Source organism: Trichomycterus rosablanca, chromosome 2, assembly GCF_030014385.1.
Source record: "Trichomycterus rosablanca isolate fTriRos1 chromosome 2, fTriRos1.hap1, whole genome shotgun sequence".
Taxonomy (NCBI): Eukaryota; Metazoa; Chordata; class Actinopteri; order Siluriformes; family Trichomycteridae; genus Trichomycterus; species Trichomycterus rosablanca.
Genome location: NC_085989.1, coordinates 45,984,814 through 45,998,512, shown reverse-complemented (window position 1 = coordinate 45,998,512; position 13,699 = coordinate 45,984,814). Strand labels below are relative to the sequence as shown.

General features: G+C 42.8%; 1 protein-coding gene across 2 annotated transcripts in view; it reads right to left on the bottom strand.

Moving 5' to 3' along the window:
* gga3b (golgi associated, gamma adaptin ear containing, ARF binding protein 3b) overlaps positions 1–11,983 on the bottom strand; it is a 30,955-nt gene extending 18,972 nt beyond the window's left edge. For both annotated transcript variants that reach the window (XM_063016433.1, XM_063016442.1), the window contains exons 1-7: positions 11,752–11,983; positions 8,559–8,643; positions 5,054–5,129; positions 4,869–4,967; positions 3,393–3,516; positions 2,044–2,147; positions 1,831–1,911 (exon numbers count right to left, since the gene is read on the bottom strand). In XM_063016433.1, the coding sequence (XP_062872503.1) occupies positions 1,831–1,911; positions 2,044–2,147; positions 3,393–3,516; positions 4,869–4,967; positions 5,054–5,129; positions 8,559–8,643; positions 11,752–11,791 (609 nt within the window). In that variant the 5' untranslated portion in view covers positions 11,792–11,983. The remainder of the gene's footprint in view (positions 1–1,830; positions 1,912–2,043; positions 2,148–3,392; positions 3,517–4,868; positions 4,968–5,053; positions 5,130–8,558; positions 8,644–11,751) is intronic.
* Between the last annotated feature and the right edge of the window lie 1,716 nt (positions 11,984–13,699).

Below are 13,699 nucleotides of genomic sequence, written 5' to 3'. Positions count from 1 at the left end.
CATTCTAAAAACGTTGGAACAGGAACATTTAGGGCTAGTAATGAGTTAAAAAAAACAACTAAATAATGTCATGATTTTAAACAGGTGATGTCAACAGTTGATGGGGCGGCACGGTGGCACTGTTGCCTCACAGCAAGAAGGTCCTGGGTTCGATCCCCAGGTGGGGCGGTCCAGGTCCTTTCTGTGTGGAGTTTGCATGTTCTCCCCATGTCTGCGTGGGTTTACTCCGGGTGCTCCGGTTTCCTCCCACAGTCCAAAGACATGCACGTTAGGTAAATCGGAGACAATAAATTATCCATGACTGTGCTAGATATAACCTTGTGAACTGATAAACCTTGTGTGAAGAGTAATTACCGTTTCCTGTCATGAATGTAACCAAAAGTGTAAAAGATGACGTTAAAATCCTAATAAACAAATAAACAATCAACAGTTGATTATGATCATGAATTGGCACAAATCATGTTCAGATGAAAGGAAGAAAACAGGTTAATTGTTAAGGTGGTTTACAGGCTTAAAAGAACAATCTTTATATTTAAAATGATCGCTTCCATTTATACTAACAGCATTTACTTTTACTTCTACTTTTAATACTTAAGTACATTTAATATCAAATTACTTTTGATACTTAAGTACATTAAACATCAGATACTTTTAGACTTTTACTCAAGTAATATTCTAAAAGGTGACTTTTACTTCTATCTAAGTAAATTTCTGGTAAGATACTTGTACTTTTACTCAAGTATGGCCTTCCGGTACTTTATACACCACTGGTACTCTCAGTGTTTGTCCCAACCTCAGGTATGCAGACCAAGCTGCATACCTAGTGGGCAAGTTGTAGCCTAGAGGTTAAGGTACTGGACTAGTAATCAGAAGGTCGCTGGTTCAAGCCTCACCACTGCCAGGTTGCTACTGTTGGGCCCTTGAGCAAGGCCCTTAACCCTGTATACTGTAGACTGTATACTGTAACTGTAATGTAAGTCGCTTTGGACAAAAGTGTCTGCTAAATGCCGAAAATTTAAATGTAGAATGATCTGCTGTTGCGATCCCTAAATAAAATACACCGACAAGGCATAACATTATGACCACTGAGAGGTGAAGTGAATAACACTGATTATCTCTTCATCACGGCACCTTGTTAGTGGGTGGGATCTATTAGGCAGCAAGTGAACATTTTATCCTCAAAGCATAAGGAATTAAGCGAGTTTGACAAGGACCAGATTGTGATGACTAGACGACTGGGTCAGAGCATCTCCAAACTGCAGCTCTTTTGGAGTGTTCCCGGTCTGCAGTGGTCAGTATCTATCAAAAGTGGTCCAAGAAAGGAACAGTGGTTAACCGGCGACAGGTTCATGGGCGGCCAAGGCTCATTGATGCGTGTGGGGAGAAGGCTGGTCCGTGTGGTCCGATCCAACGGACGAGCTACTGTAGCTCAAATTGCTGAAGAAGTTAGTGCTGGTTCTGATAGAAAGGTGTCAGAATACACAGTGCATCACAGTTGCAGGGCTGTTTTGGCAGCAAAAGGGGAAACAACACAATATTAGGAAGGTGGTCATAATGTTATGCCTGATCGGTGTACAGGAGCAGCTAAAACATTAAAAAGTGCCCGAAAGAAGTTTCAAAACTGGCACCTTGAAGCACAGCTGAAGTTAGTTGCTGATCACATGGACGTGACTGATTACATAAGCAGCCTTTAAGCCAAACCTGCTAGGCTGTGGACAGTGCCACATGTTCCAGCTGCTTCCTATTTATTGTTTCAGGTCAGAATACAGGATAACTACAAGCCAACATGCTTATTAGTGAACTATAATGTGTGTGTGTGTGTGTTCATACCTCCTTCACCATGTTCTTGATGAGTCTGTTGGCCTCCTGCAGATCCTCCGGGTTCTTACTCCGCAAGAGCTCAGCCAAGAGCTACACACACACACACACACACACACACGCACACACACCGCAAAGAAAGGACGATGTTATTGTTACAAACAATCCTCTTCTCACAAACATCTTCAACTGATTACTGTGGTCCAGATCAGGGTGTGAACTCACCTTGCCCATGTCGTCGTTGTCGAACACGGGGTTTTTAGGGCGAGAAGGTGGAGAAGGGATCAGAGTTTTATCGACGGTCAGCTCGGGGTCTGATGAGATGAGTCCTGCAGAAACAATATCTGTGATTATAAATATGTTATCACGTACATTCCTGTACATCTCACCGTTGGACCTACATGTATGAGTACATGGCACGTCTTAACTAATGCATCTGGTGGGTGATTGGTGGATGATTGGCATTCTGATACGGTAGCCCACTCGAACTCAGCGACGGTGCCATCTAGCCACGCACTCATATACTCACTCAGATACTGTCCACATATGAGGGAGGAGCGGCTAGTCTGAGACTAAACTTCTTACTTGTGCAACAGTGACTGAAAACTTAGTGAGCTGCCTTGCTGCCTACTACCTACCTGGACAGCTGCCTCAGTAGAGAGGATTCTAATAAGACATCAAACTCCTAAAACAGATTATTTAGCGCTCTACTTAGACAGAGATTACGCCGATTACATCACCTAAGTTTTAGCTTACTAAGCTAACACAGTTAGCCTCAGGACATTCAAACCAATGAGTTGAGGTGGCACAACCCGCTAGCATGCCGGCTAACGTCTCCCTCTGTCTTCTCCAGGCCCTAGCAAGTGTGGCGGAGGTATACGTTAAGAATCAGTAACTATTAGTGGCCCTATACGTCCTCGGTTTGCATTAGGGCTTGGCTGGTGTAAAAACGCGACGTCAGCTTGATGAGTCTGAAGCGCTGTGCGCAAGGCTGCGATGCGCAACCAGTAAAGGTTACTAGAGTGCACAGGGGAATTGAGTATATCCATAATTGGGACAATGCAAAAAGAGGGAGAACCTAAAAACACTCTGGCTGTGTGGAAAACAATGTCAAGGATGCACTAGATCACCACTACAGAGATCTCGAGCTCTCGAGTTTAAATCTCAGCATTGCTATTGACCTGTATGGGTGTCCAGCAGACACTGTGTCCATGTCTGAGGGAGGAGAAGCTTCTCCTCTGAGTCTGGTGGAGGTGCTGTTTACATGTACATCATTTACAGTGACCAAATACAATCCAAGCAACTATGGGTTAAGTGTCTTGCTTAAGGACCCAACAGTGGTAGCCTGGCAGTAGTGGGGCTTGAACCAGGGACCTTCTGATTACCAGTCCAGTACAGAGTCTTGGGAAGGGGCAAATGCTAGTCTACAGCCCTCCACAGCCAGCGTGGGGTGGTGCAGGCAGCAAAGGAATCACTACAGGGAACTGGATATAACATTAGGCTAAAATGCAAACAAAAATCCATTGATAAAGGAGGCGAGGTGATCACATGACCACTCATCTCCTACTGCTCACCTTGTCTCCTCAGCGTTTGATAGGCTTCGTTTATTTTGGCCTCGTCTGGAAACGCTACAGTCCAGCTGTACAGCATTTCGATGATCTTAGTCTTCACCCTCTGTGAGACGCTGTCGCCCAGGTACTGAATTACAAGACAGACAGAAGAGTAGAGAGAAGCGGGTTACGTTAGTTCATTTTTTTTACTAGCCGATTCATCCTGGTCAATCTTTTCACCCTCTCACAGCTAAGGATAAATTAGCGCACCCAGGTATAAAATAAAAATTTATATATATATTTTTTTTTATTTCCAAAATTAGATTATTATATTTAAATTGACAGAAATTGTAATAAAAATGTAATTTATTTTTATTTCATTTTATTTTCATGTTTTATTTTATCCTGATCAGGGTTTCAGCAAATCACTGCAAATCAGCCAATCACAGCAAATCACCCCGACCCCCCAATCATGTCTGTATGAAGATGTCCGACTGGCCAATCTCAGAAGTAGTGGGCTAGTGTAATTTACCATGTTACCCAAGCGCCCAGTTACAATAATTACCATACCTGAGGCAGAAATCGATACTATGGTGAACGCGCTACAGCACGTGTCAAAGTCAAGCAAGAGCTTAAAAGTTGTATGATTGTCTTAAAATAAAAGTATACGCTGCTTTAAAGTGTACACTGTAAACTATATAAACTATATCTCCCACAATGCATGTTGCTTTTGTGACCCGTGAAGTGACAGTATCCCACATCCCACCATTAGATTTTTAGGAGTTGAGAAATATCTACAAATAATCCCAAAATGTCCAAGACACAGCATGAGATGCAAAACCAGACACCCCAGAAAAATGGTGTCAGACATCCGGCCAGAAAACAACATTTTTTAATTGAAAAAATGTTTTGACCCCAAACTGGCTCCATATCACAAAACCAACAAATGTGGTTAAACCAATTCTGCCAACTGATGAAAACTTCAATAAGAGTCATGGTTAATCAAAGTAAAAATAGCCACATCATCACATATTAGATGTGCTGTATGAATATTCTGGACCATTTTACCCTACCATAAAGTTTTTTCTGGACAAACGTGTGTGTTCCAGAGTGAAGTAAACAATCCAAACAATTAGGGGCTAAAGGCCTTGCATAAGGGCCACATAATGGCAACTTGGCCGTGGGGCTTGAACCTGCAACCTTCCGAATACTAGTCCAGTACCTTACATGCCTAGCTACCAAAATAAAGAATGTTTTTGCTGTTATTTATACATATTGTCATGTTTGTTTGTTTTTAAGCTGGGGTGCAGGTTCAGATAGCTGAGTCAAGCCGAGGCCTTGCTCAGGGGTCCAACAGTGGTTGCTTGGCAGAGGTATGATTTAAATCTTTAATCTTCTGATTGCTAGGAGCCTAATCGCTGAGCTACCGCTGCTCTATACCACTCAATGATGGTGTAGCGTACACTCAGATATTTACACAGACGCTGAAGATGGTCTCACCTTTGGTGAAACGACTTTGATGAGCTCGTTTAGAAACCTGTATTTGGCCACTTCAGAATGAAACCGTCTCCCACAGTTCTTCATGCATGCCTCCAGAACCTGCAGATGGGAAAGAAGGAAAAAAGGATCGACTCAGAGCCGTGCGAGAGTACGTACGAACGCACCAATGCTGAGCGATCACTCACAGTTAATGCCTGGACAGCTTCCCATTCCTGAGGTGAGTGGATTTTGTGAACGAGGAGCGGGACGGCGATCTGTGGACTTCAAACAGACACAGTTTAATTAATCACACTGACCAGCATTAGAGCTCTCTCAGGTAAACACAGTGTGTGTGACCTGCCACTGTTTGTTTATTTATTTGTTATTCAATTTTGTCGAACTGCTTTATCCTGAATAGAGATGCATGAGTACCGATACTGGTATCGAGTATTTGCCCGATACCGCGCTCATTAACTCGTACTCGTACTCGCAAACGAGGCTCCGATACTAAACATCCGATACCGTGTCTATTGCTGCGTTACACCTAGTTCACACTACACGATTTTTGCCCTGATTTTCGCTCGGCGGCTGGTCGGCGGCGTTCACTCGGCTCTCGATGAACCACCGCACAGAAATAATAGAGGAAGCTTCTGACAAGCTAAAATAACGTTGTGCACATCATACATACGATGCAATTTTGCTGATTGAAAATATTACTTCTAAAAAATAATACAGAGCCGATTCTATCAGCACATTATATAAGTTCGTGGTTCACTTTGGTAAATCATAAGCGGTTCTTGCTTTTTGATGTAGATGAGAGCAGAAAACGTTACTTCACAGAGTCAAGCAGAGACAAAAGTTCATCAATTACTAAGTTGGTTAGTTCAGGATCATCTGCTCTGACTGAGAGGAAACGTTTAGCTCCACAGGCAGAACGACTCTGAGTCGGCTCCCGCTCTGTGGTAATAAGCAGTATAATTAAGCCTGAGCTTTTTAAGGTAAGCGAGTCACACAGAATGTTCTGTAGTATTTGGTGTTTATTTACAACCGCAACATTCATTATAACAGTGAACACGGAGAGATGACTGAGAAAAGAAACTTACGCTGCGCTTAAAATGAATTGACTCCTGAATCACTTATATCGATACTGTGAACAGAGCATCTCCTCTCGTAAAGAAACACACACGTCCTATAACAGCGGTCATTGCTTTGGTCACCGGTTTATCTTCACTGATAGCTCTATTTTGAAGGTTTTTTTCAGACTGAACTAAATAACATTAAATGTGCTTGAGTGCGTGGTCAGTTAGAGTAATGAAATATGTCTCCCGTGGGTGAAAAATAATTTGCTTTAGTTTTAGAAGTAAAAAAATCTCGTAATGCCAATAACCCCGGTCAGGCACTGGCGCCCCCCCCCCCCCCCCCCCCCCAGACAAGTACTCCCCCAGGTTGAAAACCCCTGTACTAACATGTCAGATATCTGATCCAATAGGTATTGGTATCGGTATCGGCAAGTACAAAAATACATGTACTTGTACTCGTACTCGGTTGGGAAAAAATGGTATTGATGCATCCCTAATCCTAAATGTCATGAGTCCAGTGCCAGCCAGAGACAATGGATGAGAAAATACACCCCAGACTGGGCACTAATAATGTCATTTAACATTGTAGCTTGGCCCTCTGGTTCTTCAAATGTGATCTGGATTGGCCCCTATGAAAGAAACAGTACAGGATTTTCACCTCACGCTAAGATTTGTCCTGATGGTCAGATGTATTACAAGAACCACCAAAAAAACAGGTCTGCCGTGCATTAGAAGCTGCTGGAACTCAAAAACAATAGAGGTATAGAAAATGTGTTTCCCATCCAGTCAGTGTTCAGGTCATTTTTCAGGTCACTCCACAATACAAAAAAAGACTAAATCTGATTCATTAGAGAGTAGCAGGTGAACACCAGAATTTGGTGCTCATCTGATATGACATTTGCCAAAAAAGCACCTGGATGATCCCCATTCAACCATTTAAAATTGGAATTTTTAGAACAATAAGGGTTCTCAAATGGTGCAGGGGTCTAACATGCTAGCACACCACTGCGAAGCCTTTAAATCTAGTAAATTCAAATCTCAGAGCCACAGACACCAGGGTTGCCCAATACGTCGATCGATACAGACAGTATCGATACAAACAGTCCCATGTGATTGACATGAAATGTGGCCACCGTTTCTTTCATTTCCGGTTTGTTACCACAGCTACGCCTCAGCCCACCTAAAGCACCGCTAATCTAGAAAGTTTTCATTTATCAGTAGCCAGTTTGCACCATTTTTGCATTTTTACTTTTGTAACCTGCACTGTTTGTGAAGATGAGTGAGTAACTAAGCACAAAGAAACGTAAAACGATTCGATTCAGAAAAGAACACTGACTGCAGAGACGTCTGTTCTGTTCATACGTGGAAGAAGCTGACACAGAAATTTCAAATCTCATGTTACAAACAGAAATATTAAACCTGACATTCTGACATTCATATGGAGTCACGGGCATCTGCTGGACAATTTCAGAACTTGCTGGCTGAGGAAAAATATGAGCCTTTTCCCACATAAAATAACGAAGTCTTAGTATCGGTCCACCCTTACTGATGAACACTTGGAAGCTTGAGAATTGGCATCAGCAGCTATTGTCCAGACTACATAAACCTGGCTGACACCATTCAGTGCAAATCATCAGAATGTTAGTGGGATTTTTCAGTCGCTTACCCTGTAAAGCTGAATATCAGTATAGGAACTGAATCGTGATGACCTGTCGACTGAAATAGTAGATCTCAAGCCACGACAGAATGGGCACCCCTGGTCCAGACAAACACAACTGTCCGTGTTTGAGCAAGAGAAGGTTCGGACTGCTGCGGAATGCAAACTCTGGGATTCGTCCGGTCACCTGCGCATTTTGGGTGGGTGGGGGGGATGGGTGGTCATTAGAGCTTAGTATGGCTTTCCATACATGAAATGGCTCTACGTCGGAACCCAACACTAGCAGGTGATAAAAAAACAGTCGCTGATTGAACATTCGGCTCTCCTTAATCAGATGAGGAGTTGTGCAAGCAGTAGCGGATTCATAATCAGGGATTGGAAATGAGAGGATTGGGAGATAATGAGGGAAATAACCAGAAAAAACCCATGAGCTTCATTATGTCTGTCTAAAGGAACCTCGTGCAATAGTGTGGGGGTGCATTGCTGCGTCAGAACCTGGACGACTTTGCCGTTATATAGAAAACAATAAATTCCCATCTCTATTAGGAAATTCTTAAGGAGATTGTAAGGTCAGCTGTCCAGGCGCTGAAGATGAGATGCAGCAGTGCAGTGATACCAATTACAGATGCTGTGATGAGACAGCAAATGAGCAGCTGACGCAGAAGAAGAGTGGACTGAAAACCCCCACAGTGATGGGAAAGACCAGTATCAAATGACAGAAAACCCAATTATCAGTTTAGTTGCAGTCATTGCTGGTTAAGTGTGGGGAAACCAGTAATTAATTTAGGTGGTGATACTGGTATTGTACAACTCTGTCTGATAAATAAATACAATAATAATTTAGGAAATGCTTTGTCTTTTAACCCAAGTTTTCCTTGTGTAACATGATCTGTTGTTTAATGAATTAAAATCATACAATAATAAGGGGGTGATTACTTTTTCACAGCTCTATATGTACAGAATACAGGTGCTTACCCTTCCAGCTCTTTATTGATCTGATCACAGAAGCCGATAATGTACTCCCAGTCCTCCTGTCTGTTAGTGGGGTGAGTGGCTTTGTCTGAAAATCAACACTTCATTATTACCATTCACATCTGAAATAAATCATGTTCATTGTAGCATAACATCTACCCACAATGCTTACGCTGCAGGGGCGTGGCACACGGGCACGTGTTCATTACATTATTCAAGCTTAAAAGCACAGTGGTGAAACTGTTGGACCCCTGAGCAATGTCCTAAATCCTCTGTTGCTTGAACTGTACTGGGTGCAGTGGGTAGCTCAGCGGTTACGGTACAGAGCTAGCAATCAGAAGGTTGCCAGAGAATCGAACATTGTATCTAACAGTTTATTTGGTCAGTGAAGCATTTCATTTATTGTCTGTTTCACCTCCGCTTTATCCTATTCAGGTTGCAGTGGACCGCACAGAAAGGACCCGGACAGCTCCACTTGGGACCTTTTTGCTGTGAGGCGACAGTGCTACCCACAGAACCAACGTGCCTCCCCAGTTAAACATTTAAATTCATGAATTTATTTATTTAAATGTTAATTTGTTAATCATTTATTGAACAAATACATCATGCATTCAGTCAACTTTAATTCATCCATGCAGTCAGATAACATACAAATAGGGACAGTGGTAGCCTAGTGGGTAGAGCTTTGGGCTATCAGTTGAGAGTTCAAATCACAGCTCTGCCATTCAGCCACTCTTGGGCCCTTGAGCCAGGCCCTTAACCCTTTCTGCAATATCTGACCCTGCACTTTGACCACAGCTTCCAAACAAACTGGAAAGTTTGAAAAAAATTGTTGTGCTGTACACCTGTATATGTATATATGACAAATAACATTTACATTCTAACACTGTGGCAGGGCTGGTGAAGTGGACACCGCATAGCAACATGGGTCTTGGGGTGCTATATTAATTCCCTCAACTCCCGGGTCTTGCTCAAGGGCCCAACAGCAGCAACCTGGCAGTGGTGGGGCTTGAACCAGAGACCTTCTGATTACTAGTCCAGTACCTTAACCGCTGGGCTACAACTGCCCTCAGTTACAGGGGTTGGACAAAATAACTGAAACACCTGGTTTTAGACCACAATAATTTATTAGTATGGTGTAGGGCCTCCTTTTGCGGCCAATACAGCGTCAATTCGTCTTGGAAATGACATATACAAGTCCTGCACAGTGGTCAGAGGGATTTTAAGCCATTCTTCTTGCAGGATAGTGGCCAGGTCACTACGTGATGCTGGTGGAGGAAAACGTTTCCTGACTCGCTTCTCCAAAACACCCCAAAGTGGCTCAATAATATTTAGATCTGGTGACTCTGCAGGCCATGGGAGATGTTCAACTTCACTTTCATGTTCATCAAACCAATCTTTCACCAGTCTTGCTGTGTGTATTGGTGCATTGTCATCCTGATACACGGCACCGCCATTGGATGCACATGGTCCTCCAGAATGGTTCGGTAGTCCTTGGCAGTGACGCGCCCATCTAGCACAAGTATTGGGCCAAGGGAATGCCATGATATGGCAGCCCAAACCATCACTGATCCACCCCCATGCTTCACTCTGGGCATGCAACAGTCTGGGTGGTACGCTTCTTTGGGGCTTCTCCACACCGTAACTCTCCCGGATGTGGGGAAAACAGTAAAGGTGGACTCATCAGAGAACAATACATGTTTCACATTGTCCACAGCCCAAGATTTGCGCTCCTTGCACCATTGAAACCGACGTTTGGCATTGGCACGAGTGACCAAAGGTTTGGCTATAGCAGCCCGGCCGTGTATATTGACCCTGTGGAGCTCCCGACGGACAGTTCTGGTGGAAACAGGAGAGTTGAGGTGCACATTTAATTCTGCCGTGATTTGGGCAGCCGTGGTTTTATATTTTTTGGATACAATCCGGGTTAGCACCCGAACATCCCTTTCAGACAGCTTCCTCTTGCGTCCACAGTTAATCCTGTTGGATGTGGTTTGTCCTTCTTGGTGGTATGCTGACATTACCCTGGATACCGTGGCTCTTGATACATCACAAAGACTTGCTGTCTTGGTCACAGATGCGCCAGCAAGACGTGCACCAACAATTTGTCCTCTTTTGAACTCTGGTATGTCACCCATAATGTTGTGTGCATTGCAATATTTTGAGCAAAACTGTGCTCTTACCCTGCTAATTGAACCTTCACACTCTGCTCTTACTGGTGCAATGTGCAATTAATGAAGATTGGCCACCAGACTGGTCCAATTTAGCCATGAAACCTCCCACACTAAAATGACAGGTGTTTCAGTTATTTTATCCAACCCCTGTATGTACAGTATATATGAAAAATAAAGGGATTCTATTTTAAATATTAGGACATTCACATTCTAACACTTTGGCAGGGCTGGTACAGCACAGCAACATAGGTCTTGGAGCGCTATTTAATTCCCTCTCCTTAAAGGTATTTGGTATGTTCTCTCTGTTCTCTAAATTTACACTATGTTTTAGGTGTGAGGAAATGACTTTTTGTGCAAGTGTGTATTGCCCCCATAATTGGGTGGCACGGTGGCTCGGTGGCTCGGTGGGTAGCACTGTCGCCTCACAGCAAGAAGGTCCTGGGTTCGATCCCCAGGTGGGGCGGTCCGGGTCCTTTCTGTGTGAAAATAAATCATTCACATTGGCGAACTGCACTTCTCCTGTCGGTGAATTGAGAGACATGATGAAGAGAAAGAGCAACAGTGCTACAGTAACACACAATACTAGATCATTCGTTCATTTCCCCCTATTACCATGGTCAGGGTGGGTCCGGTGCCTCTGGAAGCACTGGGCAGGACTCTGGATGGGGTGCACATCTCATCTCTGGAAGGAAAACTCATTTACTCACACATCTAGGGGTAATTTAGAGCAGCCAATCCACCTTTTACATTTGTTAAAATTGGGGAGAGAAAATATTTAGAAGGAAAACATGCCAAACTCCACACAAAGGATCGAACCCAGGTCCTCGAGAGCCATGTTGCTGTGGGACATTCTGTGTAACAGAACACATTCCTAATGTTGATCATTAATATTAGTAATTGTATGGTGTGTGTGTGTGTGTCTAATCTGTCATTTCTCAATCTGATTACGCGATCAGACCTCGACACTGAAAACACAGGAAGTAACGCTACAGATAAACATGCATGTGTGTAAACTGACTTACTGAGCCACGATTCCAGCGACTCTTCCTCCTGGTACGCCATGATAACATCACGGTACAATCACAATAATCACAACATTACTCTATAATCACCCTATCATCCTCTCACACACCAGCCTGTCACTGCCCCGTCCACACTGCGCATGCGCAGCCGCACATGCGCACTACTGGCCCTCGCTGTTCCGATTCTGATTCTCGAGTCGATTCTCGAGTCGTTTTCTGGCTGTACTAAAATTTAAAACTCAAACACATAGATAAATGGATATTTACACCGATCAGCCATAACATTAAAACCACCTCCTTGTTTCTACACACATTTTCCATTTTTTCGGCTCCACTTACCATATACAAGCACTTTGTAGTACTACAATTACTGACTGTAGTCCATCTGTATCAAAAACATCCAGCCAACAGCGCCCCGTGGGCAGCATCCCGTGACCACTGATGAAGGTCTAGAAGATGACCAGCTCAAACAGCAGCAATAGATGAGCGATCGTCTCTGACTTTACATCTACAAGGTGGACCAACTAGGTAGGAGTGTCTAATAGAGTGGACAGTGAGTGGACACTGTATTTAAAAACTCCAGCAGCGCTGCTGTGTCTGATCCACTCATACCAGCACAACACACACTAACACACCACCACCATGTCAGTGTCACTGCAGTACTGAGAATGATCCACCACCTAAATAATACCTACTCTGTGGTGGTCCTGTGGGGGTCCTGACCATTAAATAACAGGGTGAAATCAGGCTAAAAAAGTAAGCAGAGAAACAGATGGACTACAGTCAGTAATTGTAGATCTACAAAGTGCTTCTATATAGATAGATAGATAGATAGATAGATAGATAGATAGATAGATAGATAGATAGATAGATAGATAGATAGATAGATAGATAGATAGATAGATAGATAGATAGATAGATAGATAGATAGATAGATAGATAGATAGATAGATAAATAAATAGAGGAAACCCACACAGACACGGGGAGAACATGCAAACTCTACACAGAAAGAACCCAGACCTCCCCACCTAGTAACCGAACCCAGGACCTTCTTGCTGTGAGACAACAGTGCTTCCCACCGAGCTACCTTGCCACCTGTAACTTGGTATAAAGTATAAAATATAAAGTATAAAGTGGTCTAAAGTGCAAAGATAAATGTGCGAATAGATGTGTAGACAGATAGACAGATACTGTAGATACAAACATACATTTATAGACCGTTTCAAATGAATATTCATGAGTCCAGGAAGTGACGTTGATGTTCCTAAGACGCTTCCGCTTGGTGGTAAACAGCGCTCAGAACAACAGCGATTGAGCACAACTGCTTCAATTCTTTTGCGCTAGTTCAGTTGTGATTTACTGACAGTATGTCTAAATTAAAGTTAGGACCGTGTTGTTCGGTTGTCGGATGTTCCCTCAGGCCAGGTACAAACTTGCTTTCAGAAATTAAGGTGAACAGATTTCCAAAAGACAACGCACAGCGAAACGCTTGGATTGCTGCTGTAAATAGAGCCGGCTGGATACCCACCATCAACTCTTATAATAAATGTAATATATATTATTTCATAATAAAATATTGTGAACAAATGTACTCACTTAAACGCTGTTCTCTTGGTGTCTTGTCCCTGACGTTTAGCTTAAGTGTATTAAAATATGCAGGCGCTTAATATTTGTATTAATAGAACAGAATAAACATAAACCTAACATAAGCCTTAAAAAGTTTACATTCCCCTTATAATACGATGTAAAAGCCATAACTTTATAGGACTATATTTTGGGGAAATGTCACTATATGGAATTATATTAACGGCTTAATTAGCTGTAATAATTAGCTTAGCTTAATTATTAAATGACACACAGACCTGTAAAGAAACATGGTTCTACTTTTGTAATACAAAAAGTAAACATTCTATTTATGAGTACATTGTGCTTACTGTAAAATATTTC